Source organism: Phycodurus eques, chromosome 14 (assembly GCF_024500275.1).
Source record: "Phycodurus eques isolate BA_2022a chromosome 14, UOR_Pequ_1.1, whole genome shotgun sequence".
NCBI lineage: Eukaryota > Metazoa > Chordata > Actinopteri > Syngnathiformes > Syngnathidae > Phycodurus > Phycodurus eques.
In genome coordinates, this window is record NC_084538.1 from 902,960 (window position 1) to 919,555 (window position 16,596).

Below are 16,596 nucleotides of genomic sequence, written 5' to 3' on the forward strand. Positions count from 1 at the left end.
GAGTAAATTAGCTTTTTCCGTCAATGGGAGAAGATGCCACACACTGCCCCCTAGTGGCTCGGCTGTGGCAGTTGGACCTGAAAGGGGATTTGAAAAATGCTCTCTGTTGTCACGTAAACGTACCTTTCGCTCCAAGATGGAGCCAGTGGATTTTCATCGTTATCTGCATTCTTTTTGGTTTTCCTGAGAGGCTTTGTAACTGTGCGTGTGCGTGTGCGTTCCACAACAAATTGCAAATCCTGGCATACTTGTGACGTATGTGTGTGTGTGTGTGTGTGTGTGTGTGTGTGTGCGTGTGTGCCTGCAGCTGAGTTCAAAGGTCACTTTGCTTTCTCTCGCGGGGCTGAGACGGTCTTTGGTGTGAGGCCGGCACATCTGTCTTGGAGGAGGAGGAGGATCTCGTGCCTCCACACGCTTCGCTTACACGCGTGCACACACTTACGCCATCTGGTGTGTGTGTTAGCAGATGCTCCTGACACACACACACACACGCGCATGTAAATACATGCAGCTGCTTCTCTCTTTCGATTTCTAAAGTGAAATTTGATGAAAATTCAGCCCTCCGAGCCACTTTCACTTAGCAACGTGAAATTTGAGTAGGCTTGACTGTGACGAGCAGACCCACGACGACGGGACGTCAGCCATTTTGGTTCGACGTGACCGTTGTGGGGTAATTTGGGTCATTTTTCAAGAGTCCTTTGAATGTTTGGGAAATGCGGCCCCCGAGCTCAGTTTGACGCACGGCCGCTCGTCATCTCAAGTGGCCGTGCCCCAAAAAAGCCACAGGAAGTCGTCCGTTTCGGTTGGAAGCGGCCGAGTCGAGGAACGTATCGAGGCGTCCTCTGACGGCTTTTGGCTTTTAAGATGAGCTACGATGGGTTCCTTCTGCGCAACGCGCACGCACACACGCCGTGACGCACGCTTTGTCCTTTTCAAACCTCCTCAATCATCCCGACCCTCCCCCGTGTCCGAGGTCCGCCGTGTCCTCCGCCGACCACCCAAACTTTGCGAGCCCTTCGACGATGGCGACACGACTCCACGCTCACGACTTTCCCACGCGCTCGTGGACACGAAGTCAACGTTTCCTACGACACGTTCGCAGGCCGCTTCGCGAAGTCCACCGTCTTCATGGATTTTTCGGAATGCTCGCTTTTGGACTGCCGGCGTGAAAATGTGCTTATTGTTTCGTGTTTTCAAGTCATACGCAGATGTTTTTCTGTTGTCGACGTCGATGTCGGGCGAAAATATAAGAAAGCGTGCAAATGATTGCGTTCCTAACTACTAACCTGTTTTCGCGGCTGGAGTGGAGCCGGCCGGCGCTGTCGCCGTTTGCCAGGAGGTAAAGCGGCATCCCGTTCACGCGTCCTCCGCGGCGCCCCCTACAGGCGCATCCGAAGCCTCCGCACGCTCGGGACCCCGCGTCGCGCATCTCGTTTAAAAGTAGCACACGATGCGCATTGTCATGAAAACATCTTCATCGGCCTCTCGCGTTGTCTGTGCCGTGTTCTGCTGTTGCCACGGTGACGCGGCGGGAACAATGGAGGCTTTCACGCACAGATGGCGCTTGGAAGAAAAACCAAAGAAAAAGTTCCGAATGAGCGCGTCTGAATATTTGCGTGTGGTCTCTTTCAGATTTGTTTTGTTGAACTGTAATTCCGCGACTTCACCGCTAGGCAGCGCAGCTCAGCGCCACTTGCGCTAAACGTCCACGTCGCGCGTGTCGACATCCCTCGTTCGCGTCGCTTTTGTTGCGCACTGGCGTTAATTGTTGCCATCGCCCCTTCGCGTCTTGTCGAATTCGTCGCTTGCCTCGTTAACGTCACCGATCGGCGTTCCTCGTTGACATCATTTGCTTACGCGCCTCGTTTTTTGTCTCTCGTTTATGTCACTCATTGACATCGCTTACGTTACGTTGTTAAGTTGTGACATGTTTATGTTACTTGATCGTGTAACTCATCGCTTGTTCACGTCCCTTTTTATATCGCTCACGTTACGTATGTCGTCTACTTATGTCGCTTGCTAATGTCTCGTTTACATATTGTTTATTTTGTCGCTGGTTTATGATACTTGTTACTGGTTTACATTATTTGTCGGTATTACTTGTTTAAGTCAAGGGTCAATGTTACTTCCTTCAATGTTTAACACGTCACTTATTAGTTTGTCAATGTTGTCTCATGTGATGACGTAATAATGAAAGAAAATCATGGTTTTGCGTGAAAAAAGTGCGATCTCGAGGCGCGCTCCGACACGGCGGCCGGCGCCGCGCCCACGCGGCCTGCGGGCCTGCGGGCGCCCGGCACGCGTCGTGACAGGCGGACGGCTGGCGTTTTCGCGAGCACGCTGACAAGTGTGTGTGTGTGTCACTTTGAATTTGTACTCCCGTGATGCACCGATTCTCGCTACGCGTCAAAATACTTGAAATGCTTGTGGCTCAGTATGTGGATGTAATACTGCTTTTCATCCCATTGTATGAATACGTCTACTTAAATGAACACATGAACATCCTTGTCAAGGCAGACTTGCTGGACAACCCATCCATCCATTTTCCATCCGGCGCCCGTGCCGGCCGACTCCGGGCGAGAGGCGGGGTGCCGCCTGAACCGCTGGCCAGCCAATCGCGGGGCACGTGGAAACAAAAACAACCGTTGGCACCCGCATTCACACCTACGGGCAATTTAGGGTCTTTAATGAACCTCACATGCATGTTTTGGGGAAGTGGTAGGAAAGTGGAGAACATGCAAACTCCACACAGGCCGGGCCGGATTTCAACCCGCAACCTCACAACTGTCAGGCGGACGTGAGAACCGGTCCGCCGCAATGACAACCGTGATTATAAAAATAATCGTTGTTATATTGAGCAAAGTAAATATTACTAAATCGTTTTTAAATGCAGTCTGGGTGAAATGAAATGAGGGCATCCCATAATAAGAATAATCATCATGAACATAGCACCAAGATGGCTCTTGGAGCACATTGAGACTTTCAGCCGAGGAGTGAGCTTTTAATTAACTAAACACTCAAACATCCGAGAAATGAGGATTTATTTATTTTTTGTTACCATGGAAACGCACTGTTTTGCTGGCTTGGGGTCGGGTTGGGGGGTTAGGGTCAGGATTGGGCCTGTTAGAAACTGGACTAATAGCGCCATCTGCTGACATAATGTGCACTTGCCTGCACTTTATGCCGTGCTAATATAATGAGTGCGTATCATGATATAATCATTGTTCATTGGCAAATAAAGATGATTCTGATTCTGAGTCTGAGTCTGATTCTGATTGAATCGCTCGTTTTACACTGAGTGAATCCAAAAACATCTGCGAATCCGCAGTGGCCGAACCGCGAAAGCGCGGGGGCACTGCGCCACTATTCCGGGGGACGTTTCACAAATGTCTTTGTCAAAGTTAAGAACATACTGTTGGCAGGATAGGACCTGTGTCTCATTTGAAAAGAAATGTGTATGGAAGAGTCCATATCCTTTCCCAGTATAAAATGTCAACAAAAGCAGACTCGTAAGCAACAGAACGTGATAATGTCACTCTCAAAAGAGGAGCGAACATTGCGATGAGGTTTGTCATGGATGGAGACCTCGCAGGGTCCAGATTTGGCTCTTTCCGCCTTTTCAAGAGACGCAAAATTCCACAGGGAATAGCATCGATAAACTTAGCAAACACACAGCTTGATTTTGTTTTTTTCTTCCGAAATTCGGAGTCATTTGAACGTAGTCCATCACCATTGATTACTTGATTGACCAGAATTGTGTTATTTTTAAAACACTTTGATAAAAAAAAATCTAGATTTATTCTTAAATATATGTTTAGTTGTAGAGTGTCTTTGAAATATCCATGTATGTAGTCATTATTTGTTGCATGTATTTATATATGAATATAATTATTTATTGATTTATTTAGTCATGCCATGCAGGCGGAGAGCAACGGAACATTGGGTGCCCCGGAAGTCTGTGCTGTAGTAGCCCAGGATGTCCACAAGTGGCAGAAAGACATCTTTATGAAGATGAATTGCAACGAAGAAGAAGAAGACCCGGAAAGAGAAGAGGCGCAGCCAGAGGAGGGACAAGGCAACCAGTCGGAACAAGATGGCGGACGTCGACGGTGAGTAAAGTCGACGCGCTCCTGCAAACACTTGGTTTTTTTTGGGAGGCTAGTCAAATCGAAGTTTGTTATGAATGTTTTTTTTTTTTTTTTCCTTCCCTGAAATAACACCTTTGTAAGAGGGGGGGGGGGACAAATAGTCGTGGTGACGTAATACGTAGCCACGAGGACTGTCCAAATTAGCCACGTAGAGCTTTTTAAGACATTTCTTCAATGAAAAAGACAATCGCTTAATAAGGTCTGCAGTGTAAGTATAGCTATTTAAATATTCAGACGTAATGGTGGTCGTCGATGGTACTTTGGGGAAACCACGTGTGGACCACACGAGTAGGAAGCCGTAAAGTTTTTTTTTAATTTTAGATATATATTATGAACATTCTCACTTGTTCGTCGTCTTCTATTACTACTACTTGTTCTTCTTGGTCGTCGAATTCCGGATATAAGTCCCAATTTTGGGTTTTGTAGCTCGGCGGGCCTTTGGGCGCTCCACATGCTGTTAGCGCGTTAGCATTAGGTGAACGCTAACATTAGCATTGTTCGCATTCTGTTAGCCACCACTTGCTAGCCGGCACGAAAGGCCACGTGGGCTCCTCTAAAGTCAGTAAAACAATTGGTCAATATTAAGGTCTCAATATATGCGCTGTAAGTACTGCATAATTGACCTCAATGTAGTGGTTTTGTTAGTAGTGATTAACTCGTGCGATTCCCCCCATAGAGTTTTAGTATGTTTCAAATTTCCATTGTGGGCGGGAAATCAAGTTTTGCTAACTTGCAAAATCCCGTAAAATGCTCTGTGGCGCCATCTCGAGATTTAGGAAATAAAGTTGTATGTGGGTCAAGTGCGTACGATTAACGATATCCTGGAACACGTGGTCATCGTGACGACACAAATCAGTAAAGAAAAGAAGCTGTCTCGTATAAAAAGGTTTGTTTCATTGTGTGCGGGCAATTAAAAAGTAACAGTCAACTAAGTAGTCAGCCATTTTGGTATTATGGTGATCATTTTGATTAATTTCCTTTCTTTCTGACAAATCACATTTTTGTAGCACCTGATCTCATGACATTTTGTCCAGGTTAAGCTTCTCACAATTGTGCAATTGTTTGGTCGTGCTGGCAAATATTAGCATCCGGCAACAGTGAGTCTGATTGGCACAAAAACCAGCATGCTTTTTCACGACAGAAATCGGTCAAGAAGCTAGTTTGGCACAAATTCGCTTTTTGCTAAAATACACAATTTTGCAAATGTTTATCCCACTGAACATTTATTGGTAGGGTCCTGCAATATTCTCCCTGTGCCTGCGAGGGTTTCCTCCCTCATCCCAAAAACATGCGTGGAAGGTTAATTGAAAACTCAAAATAGCCCGTAGGTGTGGGTGGTTGTTTGTTTCTGTGTGCCCTGCGATTGGCTGACGTCCGGTTCCGGGTGTACCCCGCCTCTCGCCCGAAGATAGCCGGGATAGGCTCCAGCACACCCGCGGCCAAATAGTCGACCATTTCGGTCAGGAGGTTTAAGAAACAAATTGAATGGATTTAATTGTCAACTTCGGTGGTTGTCCAACTTTCTAGCGATTCTTTTGCGTACCACACATGGTCACTCTAGCAATTCTTGCCCGGGAGAGTTTCTCATACGCGCTTCTTCATCATTCGCAGATTCCGCAAAGAAGAAGAAGAAGGCCAAGAAAATGGCTGAGGATGTCGGGGTGAGTTTCAAAAGAATTGTTTTTAGCTTTTATATGAAGATGACTTTGCTAATGGCCTTTGTTATAATTACAAGTGACCCAGTTGTAAATGTAACAGTGCAACTATTTCCAAGATGACTTAGTTTGAATCAACAGGGCCTTTGAATGTTTCCTTGAAAAAGTGGATCCAAACTATAGATAATTATTTGGGAATTAATCACATTTGTTCTTTACACAAGTTATAAACTAATCATAAAACAAGATGACATTAATTAGATTTTTGGGTACAGCATGTGGAAAACATGATGGACCTAATGACAAATGTGCACAATTTAAACAATAGCTCTTCATCATAATGTTCGTTTAAAAAAATATTCAAAATTTATAAAGATGAAGGTGCTAAAAAGTCAATTTGCTTTTGTGTTCAAAAGTTTATCTTTATACCTTCAATTACAAAATTGCACCACAATGGTGGCGCTTCAAGGTCATATTTGGAAAAATGTTTAGATTTGAGCAGAATGACCAGAGAGAGATGAAAGAGATGAGACCAGAGATGAAATGATTTCATGTCGCTGCTGGCAACACTGAAAGGGCGCCCCCCGGAGGCAATCGGCTCGTTCGCGGACGCCCCCGAAATAACGAGCCGTCCGAACGTCTTCCCGCAGGAGATCCAGCAGAGCGGCGACTTCCTCATCCGACCCGAAAGCAAAGTGCCCGCGCTGGACACGTCGCAGTGGCCCCTCCTCCTCAAGGTGAGCGCGCGCCCGCATTCGCCTCCCCCCTCGCCCGCGCGACGTGATGAACCCGTTTATCCATTCGCTGAGCGGCGGTCCGACCCGGCCCGGCGCCCCGCTCCCGTTCCGGGGGCGGGGCCTCTCCGCCGCCGTCAATGCGCGCGTTTCGGCGTTCTGCCGAGGCGCGGGCTCAGACGCCGCGGTGACGGGGACCGGGCGGGTCGCCTCAGAGATTCGCTTTTCGATCTGATCGCGCCGCCCCTGCGCGTCCTCGGTCGGTCGCCGCGGCGTCCGGGAAGTAACGATGCGCGTTTCCCGTAGAACTTCGACAAGCTGAACGTGCGCACGGCACACTACACGCCGCTGCCCAGCGGTAGCAACCCGCTCAAGAGGAACCTCCAGGACTACATCAGGTGAGACGGGAAGGTGCGCGCCAGTCGCTACAGGGGGCGCCGTTGTCGTCCCGTACGCCGACCGAATTGAAACGCGCAATCGATTTTTCAGGGCACCTCGCTGTAGCGGCTGATGTGTGACGTGCATGCTACGGCGGGAGGAGAAAAGTTTTGAATGGCTGTCGTGACTGATGTGAAAGTTTGAAGTGAACTTTTGGTGACGCGTCCTCTGGGGTGATTGATTGCATGCTACAAGATACAAGGAAACAACTTGTGGATAGCAGACAGGATCCGCTTTTGAGTGGCTGTCGTGATTGACGCAAACATTAAAAGTAGACATTTTAGAGGACTCCCGCTGTAGTGACTGTTGCGCTACTTGCTTGCTAAATGTGCATGGAAATGGCTGTCTGTTTGCAGTTCATTTCACATGATTGGAGAGACGTATTCCAGGGTGTCCGCAATTCAGCCTGGGGGCCGTTTGCGGCACGATGCGTTTAAAAAATAAATAAATAAATGAATTAATTTAATTGGCCCGCCACATAAAGGTGGAAGGGTGTCTTAACGCGAGCTCCTTTGCCGTTCCCCCCGCAGATCAGGCTTCATCAACCTGGACAAGCCGGCCAACCCTTCGTCTCACGAGGTGGTGGCGTGGATCCGCCGCATTCTGCGCGTGGAGAAGACGGGCCACAGCGGCACCCTGGACCCCAAAGTCACCGGCTGCCTCATCGTGTGCGTGGACCGAGCCACGCGATTGGTCAAATCCCAGCAAAGCGCAGGTACGGCGGGGCGCGGGAGGTCGATCCCGGCGGGTCGGACCTCGCCGAGCCGTCCGGGCGCGCCCCCAAAAAAAATCAGCTGCCTCGCTCACTCTGCCGTGTGTTGCAGGCAAAGAGTACGTGGGGATCGTTCGGCTGCACAACGCCATCGAAAGCGAGCGCGTGCTGGCGAGAGTAAGTCGTGCTTTGCTACTTAATGGCCACAGGGTGCGACTACGCCCACACGAAGAGCTTTGTTCTGAAGATGGCTTTGAAATAGTCTGGTCATGACGTTGTTTTGGGTTTTGGTGTGAATTGCCACAAATCTGATTTCGAACTTGAGTTGATATATTTTTTTTGTTTCTTGAAAAATGTTTCTCTCTCGCTCTCTCTCCCCAACCTTCTGGAATTTGCTTTATTTCTCCTGATACAAAGAGTTTTACTTGGAAATAAGAGCGCTGATAAAGGTACTCAATATAGGTACGAAAAGTCACTGAGCGTCAGAATCGCTTTAAGGTGCCTCTGAGACTTCCCCATCTCGGCCAAAAAGTTGAGTTTCCACGTAACTGCATAGTCACTAAGTGGATTTTAAAGCAGCTATGAAATGCAGTGGACCCCGCCCCAAAATGTCCACCGGGCCTGAGATGAATAGCCAAAATCTGTGATTAAAAAGCTGCAATAATTGCCATGAAAAAGGTCAGCAAAGCAAGGGATCAGGTCAGAATAGCGCAAAAACACGAGCAAGCGAGGGATCGGCCAAGAAAATGTAAGCGCTGGATTGAGGAACAAATGTCAGAAGTAGGCAGGCGTTCCTCAATTGCGGGGGTTAGGTTCCCCAAAATCTGCATTAAAGGAAGACTGATGCAAACCATGCGTGTGAGGTGCAGGTAGTATTGTTTTCCACGTGGGGCCGCCATCCTCGGGTTGTATACTGTAGCGTCTGTCTGATCTTTGTTTTTAGGCATTGGAGACTTTGACGGGTGCCCTGTTCCAGCGCCCGCCGCTCATCGCCGCCGTCAAGCGCCAGCTGCGAGTGCGAACAGTCTACGAAAGCAAATTGGTGGAATACGATGCAGACAGAAGGCTCGGTAAGGTCAGCCGGGCGCACGTCGCGGAGGTCGGAGGCTCGGAGTTGACGATGTCGTCTTTCAGGAATCTTCTGGGTGAGCTGCGAGGCGGGCACCTACATCAGGACCCTGTGCGTGCACCTGGGCCTGGTGCTGGGGGTCGGGGGCCAGATGCAGGAACTCCGGAGGGTCCGCTCCGGGGTCATGGGCGAGAAGGTGGGCGGCGCGCGAGAAGACGGCCGGGCGTCCTCCCACCAAAGTGTTGAGTTCAGTGCGACCGGCGGTGTCGCACTGCCAATTAAACTTTGGAACAGCAAAAGCGCAGCTGAAACTTTATTCGTAAAGTCTCACCGCTGACAGCGACACTTTGAAACGAACCCGTTCTCTCACTGTACACAAATTACCACCTCAAAAATTGCCACCATTCAAATGTATTGAACGTCAAAGTTAAATTGCATCTGTTTTACGACAAACGAAGAGTTTGAATGCAATTGAGTTGGACTTCAAAGTTAAATGCAACTGAACTGCACTTACCAAATATACTGTAATTGATTAAAAACAAACAAATGAAAGCACTGACATGATGCAGTTTGAACATTCCATTGATTATGTACGAGAGGGAGCCCACGTCGCGTACTTTGACAATCGCTGCATTTGAGGTTTGATTTTTCAAAGAAACAAAGGTGGTTAAAATTGTGGCCTGTTTTGAATGGTGTATACTGCACATTACATCTTTGGATATGCAATGGAAAGTCATATTGGACAAGTATGTTTTTTTTTTTTTTTTTTTTTTTTTTTTGGCTCCCCAATTTTTAAATAACTTGTATACGTTTTTGCAATAACTTGTATTTTTCAGAAAACCTATTTTTGACTGTGTACGTTTGAATGTATTTTTTTTAGTTTGTCAGTTTTTCTTTAAAGATTTGTCAATTTTGTCGATAAATCTTGTACCTTTGGTCGAATGTTCCCGCCCGCTTAGGACAACCTCGTGACGATGCACGACATCCTGGACGCGCAGTGGCAGTTTGATCACAACAAAGATGAGTCATACCTGCGGCGCGTCGTCTTCCCTCTGGAGAAACTTCTGGTGTCATACAAACGTTTGGTGATGAAGGACAGCGCGGTGAGTCGCGCCCCCTCCCTCCCCCGTTTCGCCGCCGCCCGCGCTGACTTTGGCGCCCGCTCGTCTTCAGGTCAACGCCATCTGCTACGGCGCCAAGATCATGTTGCCGGGCGTCCTGCGCTACGAGGACGGCATCGAAGTCAACCAGGACATCGTCGTCATCACCGCCAAGGGAGAAGCCATCTGCACAGGTGCCGCCGCGTTGTCCGCGCGCGTGTAGCATGTCCGCGTAGGAGGCCACATGATGACGCGTGTAGATTCAGGAGCCTTCGGGCCGTGGTGACCTGCCATCTATCACCCTTGTCTGATGGCTCGCCTTCGTCTCATAAGTTTGATCTTTTTCTTGACATCCACTTTATTTTGGGCAGGGGAAAAAAGTTTGCAGAACACTGTTGTAATGATGTATTTTGATAAACTTAAGAACATTTTATATTTAGATCATAAGTTATTGTCATGAAAATGTTTTTGTCAAGTCATATCTGAAGTTGTTTTTACTGGATTTTTTTTTTTTTTTTTTTTTTGCAGGGAAAAAAATGTCAAAACCTTAATTCGTTTTGACAAATGTTTGTAAACTGTATTTGGGAATATTTTGAAAACCTTCCCCCTAAAAAGATTTGTAAGTAGCAAAAAATATTTTTTATTTATTTTTTTTTTTTTGCAGAAAGTGTATGCGTGAGAAGTTTTTTGAGGGGAGAAACTTAAGTATATCAAGACAAGGTAAATGTTGATGCAAAAATATTTTGGGTTATTTTCAAATGTGTATTTTGAGAAACTCATGAAAGTCGTACATTACTTTTTGAGTGAGATTTGCGTAAATTGTATTTTGGGGGGGGGGGGTTGTTTTTGTTTTTTTTGTTTGTTTTTCTCCCGAGAAGGAAATAGTTGTCATATTTGCCAAGCAAAGTGTAGCAATTTTTATTCTAGACTAATTACGCTTTTGTGTGCGTCAGCCGTGGCCCTGATGACGACGGCGGTCATCTCCACGTGCGACCACGGCGTGGTGGCCAAGATCAAACGCGTCATCATGGAGCGAGACACGTACCCTCGCAAGTGGGGGCTCGGACCCAAGGTACCGCACCCGCAATCTACAGAGCTCTTTAAACCACCGTGTTTTACGGACTATAGAGCGCATCGGATTATAAGACGCGCCCACTTTGTGTCGAATTTTTATTTCTTTATTTATTTTACATATATTAGCCGCGCCGGACTACATGCCGCGGGTATATACGTTGTGAAATTAGATATTTACACGGGAGATTTTGTCAATTGTTTCCAAACCGTGCCCGCAAAACGGCTCTAACATAACAGAAAAGCCATTTTTATTCATCCTCCTTTTCACTGAAGTCGTCGTCTTCCGTGTCCGAGTTGAAGAGCCTCAGAACGTCTCCGTCGCACACCCTTGCAGTCTCTCCGTCGCTCTCTGTCATCTTCATCTCGAGACACGGTTACCGCTGAAGTTGTGCTGTTCTCCTCACGTAGCAGTCCAAGCCTTTCCAAATCCGTTGGTGATCGTAGATTCCTTCGCTTTTAAGATCCACTGGCAGACCTCAGAAAAGGATGATCTTCGCAAGTGGCCAGTTTTTGCGAAAGATTTCTCACCTCGGAGTGTCGATCCACGCTGATGTCCGGTGGCGGCAAAAACTTTGTACCTCCAGGAATCACATCTGGACTCGTTTGATTTATTGATAGCAGTTTTCACAGAATCTGTTACATGTGCCCTCATACTGTCCAAAACAAGCGATGCTTTTTTTTCCCGGTGAAAAAAATCCTCCCGGACGCCTACTGTAACACTCCGCCAGCCATTCGCTCGTTACGCTTTCTATCACCCACCCTTTTTGTTTAACGACTACGCCTTTCGGGAGTTTTTCTTTTGGCGTAGTCGTCCGCTTAAAAATCACGATCGTTGGAAGCTTTTGTCCGGACGCGGCGCAGCTCAAAACACGTGAAGTGCGTTCTCTCGTGGCCGGTTGGTTTCCCCAGAATGGATGACGCTCCTGTCTTGTTAACAGTCGGAGTTAGAGGCAGGTCGAACGTCAAAGGCTCTTCATCCATATTTGTCGTCTGGTCCGATGGTATGCTCGGCTATTTTTGTCGCGATGAATTTGTGGAAGTTTGCGACTTTTTCCTCTGAGTCAGGGGGGAGTTGCTGACAGGCGGTCGTCCGCGCCCTGATGGACAAACCTTTTTGTCTCAGGAATCGAAAACGCCGTGACGGTCCACCTTGAAAGCCTTCAATACAAATTGTATTTATTTATTGATTAGCTTTCAGTCGGACCTGCACAGTTGGCTACACCTCGGCCGTCTGCTCTCTGTGTTCACCCAGTCCTCGAACATTTTCAAGTTCGGGCCGTCTGCTCTTATGACCTGAAAGCCTTCTTGTATCATGTGCTTTTCTTGTACTTTCCATGATGAGGGTGTGGAAAAAAAAAAAAAAGATTTTGCGTTCGTGCGGGTCCGGCCGCGTTTTGCTTCGAGCGCAGCAAAAACTAGCGTCGTTGTCTTCTAAACGCTGCAGGCATCTGCGCATGCCCAAACCCTAGAGCATTATAGGAAACTGTCATGTTTTAAGTGTTACGTTCGAGCACGTTTTTGTTGTGCGTTTAAACAAGTTGGGCCTGTCTTGTTTTTGCACTTATTGATAGCCGTTTGCGGGGGGGGGGAAATATATATTTTAGCCGCATCGTTACATAGGCCGCAGGGTTCAGAGTGCAGGAAAAAAGTAACTGCTTATAGCCCTGAAAATACGGTACTCTTTAATTCACTGCCACTGACTGCTATGTCCGTCAAATATCCATGTTAACTGGGAGGGCTGGCAGTGAACGAGTTAAAGCCATTCCATGCGTCTTTATACAATCATAATCATGAGAAAGACATGCAATAGTTGCGACCGTCAAAAATTCCTATTTTATTTTGCGGTCTGCTATTGTGTGAATGCAAAATGGCTGCCTCATCCGGACACTTGGGCTCACAGATCCCTCTGGTGGGCTGCTTGAGTAACGAAGCAAAACGGGAATTCTTTGGACATGAAAATTTGTGCTGCTTTTCATGGGAAAAGGCAAGAGGAGCAAAATCCAATATCGCCAAAAATGTCATTCGCAAATCTGGGACACAACCATAAAGACATTTTGGCATTGTTTTTGAAGAAACAATTATTACCATTTGTATGCTAACCGCCAATGATTCAAGCACTCTCAGTCAAATTGATTTGCAGAGTGAAATTCAGTGGGCCTCGTCTATACTGTTATTGATCAAATGATAGGAATCATTCATTCATTCTCGACTCTGGAATCACTACAATGGGATTCAAATGGCAGATTTTGTTAGCCCCAAAATTGTCCACTGAAAATCTCTTTGCAGGGAATGAGAGAATAATTAACAAAGGCAGCGACTGCGTTCGGAATCTTTCACTCATTCCGACTCCCTGATCACTACATTCGGATTTTTTAGATCGTGAAGTACATAGTTGACAGTCTTATTTTTGTCCATCAGGCGAGTCAGAAGAAGATGATGATCCAGAAAGGACTTCTGGACAAGCACGGAAAACCCAACGGGAGCACGCCTGACGCTTGGAAGATGGACTACGTGGACTACAGGTGAGCGGCGGTCCGGTGGCGCCGCAGAGGGTTATCCGTGGTTGAGGTGCACCGTCCTCTTCCAGGGAGTCGCTCTGCTACAGTGACTCTCCGAGGAGCTTCTCGGCTCTGCCCGCGGCTGCTCGGAGCACAAAATGTGGTCAGAATTCTAGAACGTTGGGGCAACAATGAAAGAAAACGGAATTAGAAGCATTTTGACATATCAGTGTCTATTAACAATCTTTTCTGAATATCTTAAATTTAGTTTTTCATTTAAACAGTTTTCAAAAAGCTCTTTTACTCAGAAAATCATACTTTTAATAGGGGTTGTATTTTAGAGCGGAAAAAGGTTTACAACTCACTGGGAAAAAAAAAAAATACAAATTCTTGATATAATACACTTTCATCATTAAAACCTGTTAGTTTTTTTTCTATTGCCTATTAGAGCTGAATCGTGTATTTTAGAAGAAAAGTTATTTTTATGGATAAAAATGTCACTCAAAGAAAAATTTGTGATTTTACTGGTCTTGTAGCTCAGAACTAACACTAAATTTCCAATTTGTAGATTTACTTTGTCAAGACAGTTTGTATCCTATTAATGTAGTTTTTCCCAAGTCATAAAAATGGAGTGTTGATGGATGAAAATGACATAAAAAGCCTACTTGAACAGCTTTATTTGCAGTTAATTGATTGGGGGCACTCCAAAGGGTGGGAGGTCCCTAATCATAGGCGGGCCCGCACACTTGTGCAACTACTTTATTTTTATTTTTTTAAATAAACCTCCCTTGCTAAAATTTATTTTGAGTCGGGTATGTTATTCATTCCATGGGAGGAAATTAGATAGAAATGTGGAGATTAAAAATGATTATTGTAAAGGTTACATTAATGGTGGAATGTTTGTGATTTGTCGTTTTTATATCACAAACCTGACATTTGAGCGGGGGTGTGTAGACTTTTTATATGCTAGCAGCTGTGTGTAAAAAATTTTTTTTTGTATTTCCTGACCCCAAAGTGTCGCTGCCAAGGAGGCAGAAGCGAGCGCCACGCCAGCCAAGGTGAGTCCCTCGCCGATGTTCCATTAAGCCTCCCGGCCTGCGGGAGGTGCTCTCGCTCACCTTTTTTCATCGTTGTGCAGAGGAAGAGGGAGGCCGCTGACAGCGAAGTGGAAGCAACGCCCTCCTCGCCGGCCACAGACGAGACTCCCAAAGAGAAGAAAAAGAAGAAAAAGGAGAAACGCGCGAAGATGGACGAAGCGACGGCAGAGACACAAGGAGAGGTTAGTCAAAAAAATGCATTTTTTATTTTTATTTTTACCTTTTTTTACTTCGACAAATGTTTGTGTTGTCACGGTGTGGATTTAATCCCCCCCCCCCCACGTGAGCTCTTTAAAGATATCAATATTATTCTGTTGACATCAAATTGTCCCTTTTGGCTCTATTGTTGAAAATGAAAAGTCGACTTTGGCCACAATCAAATGTCGATTTTTCGTGTTTGCAGCTTGAAAGTGGCAAAAAGAAGAAAAAGAAGAAAGCCAAAGATGACGAAGCTTCGGAGTGACGCTCACAACCGCCGCCCATTGCAGGACCGAGAGACCGTTGGGTTTTTTGTTTTTTTACCTTTGCTGTTTGAATTGTAAATAATGCCTTTGAAAATATATTTGTTCTTTGTGACATTTTAGAAGAATCTAAAATGAAAGGTTGATGCCATGTATCAAACATTTACGTGAATAAAAAACACTCTTGTAAGTGACTTAAGTGATTTCAAACTACCACAAATGACAAAAAGTACCCACAGCTACAGTGCTGTGGGTACTAAATCTCTCGTTTCTATAGGCCGACCGACCGAAGAAGCGTGTTGGCGCGTTCAATTTCGATTCAGACAACTATTGATCCCGGTGTGGGCAATTTGTTTAGAGCTTCCTGGCCCACGTGCACATTCCCCTCAACCGGCAAACGGCATAAAAACGTGCTGCAAGACATGGCAAACAAGTGCATAAATAAGAACGACGCGATGAAAGGAGTGTGCTTGTATTGTTGCCAAGACGCTCCGATCGGGAAAAATACCGTCCACCCAGACTTTCCAGCATGTAGTTTTGGATGGGATTTTAGAAAGCATCTCAAAATTGCAACAAATGACCCAAACTGGGATACAAGGACTTTAGATATGGACTAATAAAAAACCTTTGGAAATATCGCGGTTCATCTATTGCAGGTGCAGTGCTTTGTATTTTTTCTGCATATTCTATTGTGCATAAATTGCTGTATTGTGGAATTTTGGGAGGTAAATACTTCCTAGCCTGTCACGAAACTAAAAATGCATTAAAACATGTTCCAATTAATAAAATGTACATAGTGTACAGTACTTATGGGTTTGGTGTTTAAGATTATATAGTGTTTATAAGAATATGGTATCGGTTAATAGGAGTGTGGGGAGGTTCATGAAGCATTTATCAATAATAATAATAGTGTACGTAGTTGCGACTTGCCGATTTGACTTATTGCGGGGTGGTCCGGAAGCCAGCCCCGCAATAAATGAATTGGGATTACTGTGTAACACCCTGACTATTTTTACTAAAGAATTAAGTTGAAACATTAAGTTGAAGGGGAAAAAAAATAAACCGAAACGATGTAGTACATATGTTCGTCTGTAAGCGGCGCTATAGTTCTGTCACAAAAACCATCGTTGAGCATGCGCAGTGGAAAAACACCCGAAGACGACTACAAACATGGCGCTCAAATGAAACTAATCAATGCGTTTTACTGAGCACTTTAAAGGGTAATCAAATACGCTTTAAAAATAAAATTAAAACGTTGTAGGGTAAAAACAGAATTGGGGGAAAAATAAAACGGAAAATTGACACAAAAGCGGTTCGGAAGAGGTGGGTTTTCAGGTTAGCTTGTCTTTCGTGTTTATTCTACAACTGTGGACCAAAACTATCGCCTAATATTTACACAATTGACTAACTGGAAGTTAAACTAATTGAAATTAGCCCAAATAATGGAAGGCTTTCTGGCGTACGTGAGCCGTAATCACTGCCTTACTTCTGCTTTGTCTTATTATATGTAAAACATGTCCGATTTGAGAAAATGCTGGTTTAGGAGCTGACAAAACTGAATGAATGCAAGATAACCACAAAGCGTTGACCCAAGCGTTTATGCCAACAGG

At 45.7% G+C, this 16,596-nt stretch overlaps 2 protein-coding genes and 1 non-coding gene across 3 annotated transcripts in view; all 3 read left to right on the plus strand.

Moving 5' to 3' along the window:
* LOC133413179 (transcription factor IIIB 90 kDa subunit-like) overlaps window positions 1–4,055 on the plus strand; it is a 46,608-nt gene extending 42,553 nt beyond the window's left edge. Inside the window, exon 19 of the mRNA XM_061697198.1 lies at window positions 3,909–4,055. Coding sequence (XP_061553182.1) covers window positions 3,909–3,967 — 59 coding nt within the window. The 3' untranslated portion in view covers window positions 3,968–4,055. The remainder of the gene's footprint in view (window positions 1–3,908) is intronic.
* Window positions 4,018–15,176, plus strand: dkc1 (dyskeratosis congenita 1, dyskerin). Its single transcript, XM_061697217.1, has 15 exons — window positions 4,018–4,109; window positions 5,760–5,809; window positions 6,454–6,540; window positions 6,844–6,935; window positions 7,506–7,690; window positions 7,800–7,864; window positions 8,631–8,757; window positions 8,822–8,952; window positions 9,716–9,859; window positions 9,930–10,050; window positions 10,810–10,928; window positions 13,349–13,452; window positions 14,444–14,486; window positions 14,567–14,707; window positions 14,929–15,176. Exons 1-15 carry the CDS (start codon window positions 4,094–4,096, stop codon window positions 14,986–14,988), a joined length of 1,485 nt encoding a protein of 494 aa, XP_061553201.1. The 5' UTR covers window positions 4,018–4,093; the 3' UTR covers window positions 14,989–15,176.
* On the plus strand, window positions 10,096–10,172 carry LOC133413278 (small nucleolar RNA SNORD83). Its single transcript, XR_009769859.1, has one exon. It is a non-coding gene; the product is annotated as a small nucleolar RNA SNORD83 (small nucleolar RNA).
* Window positions 15,177–16,596: the final 1,420 nt, after the last annotated feature.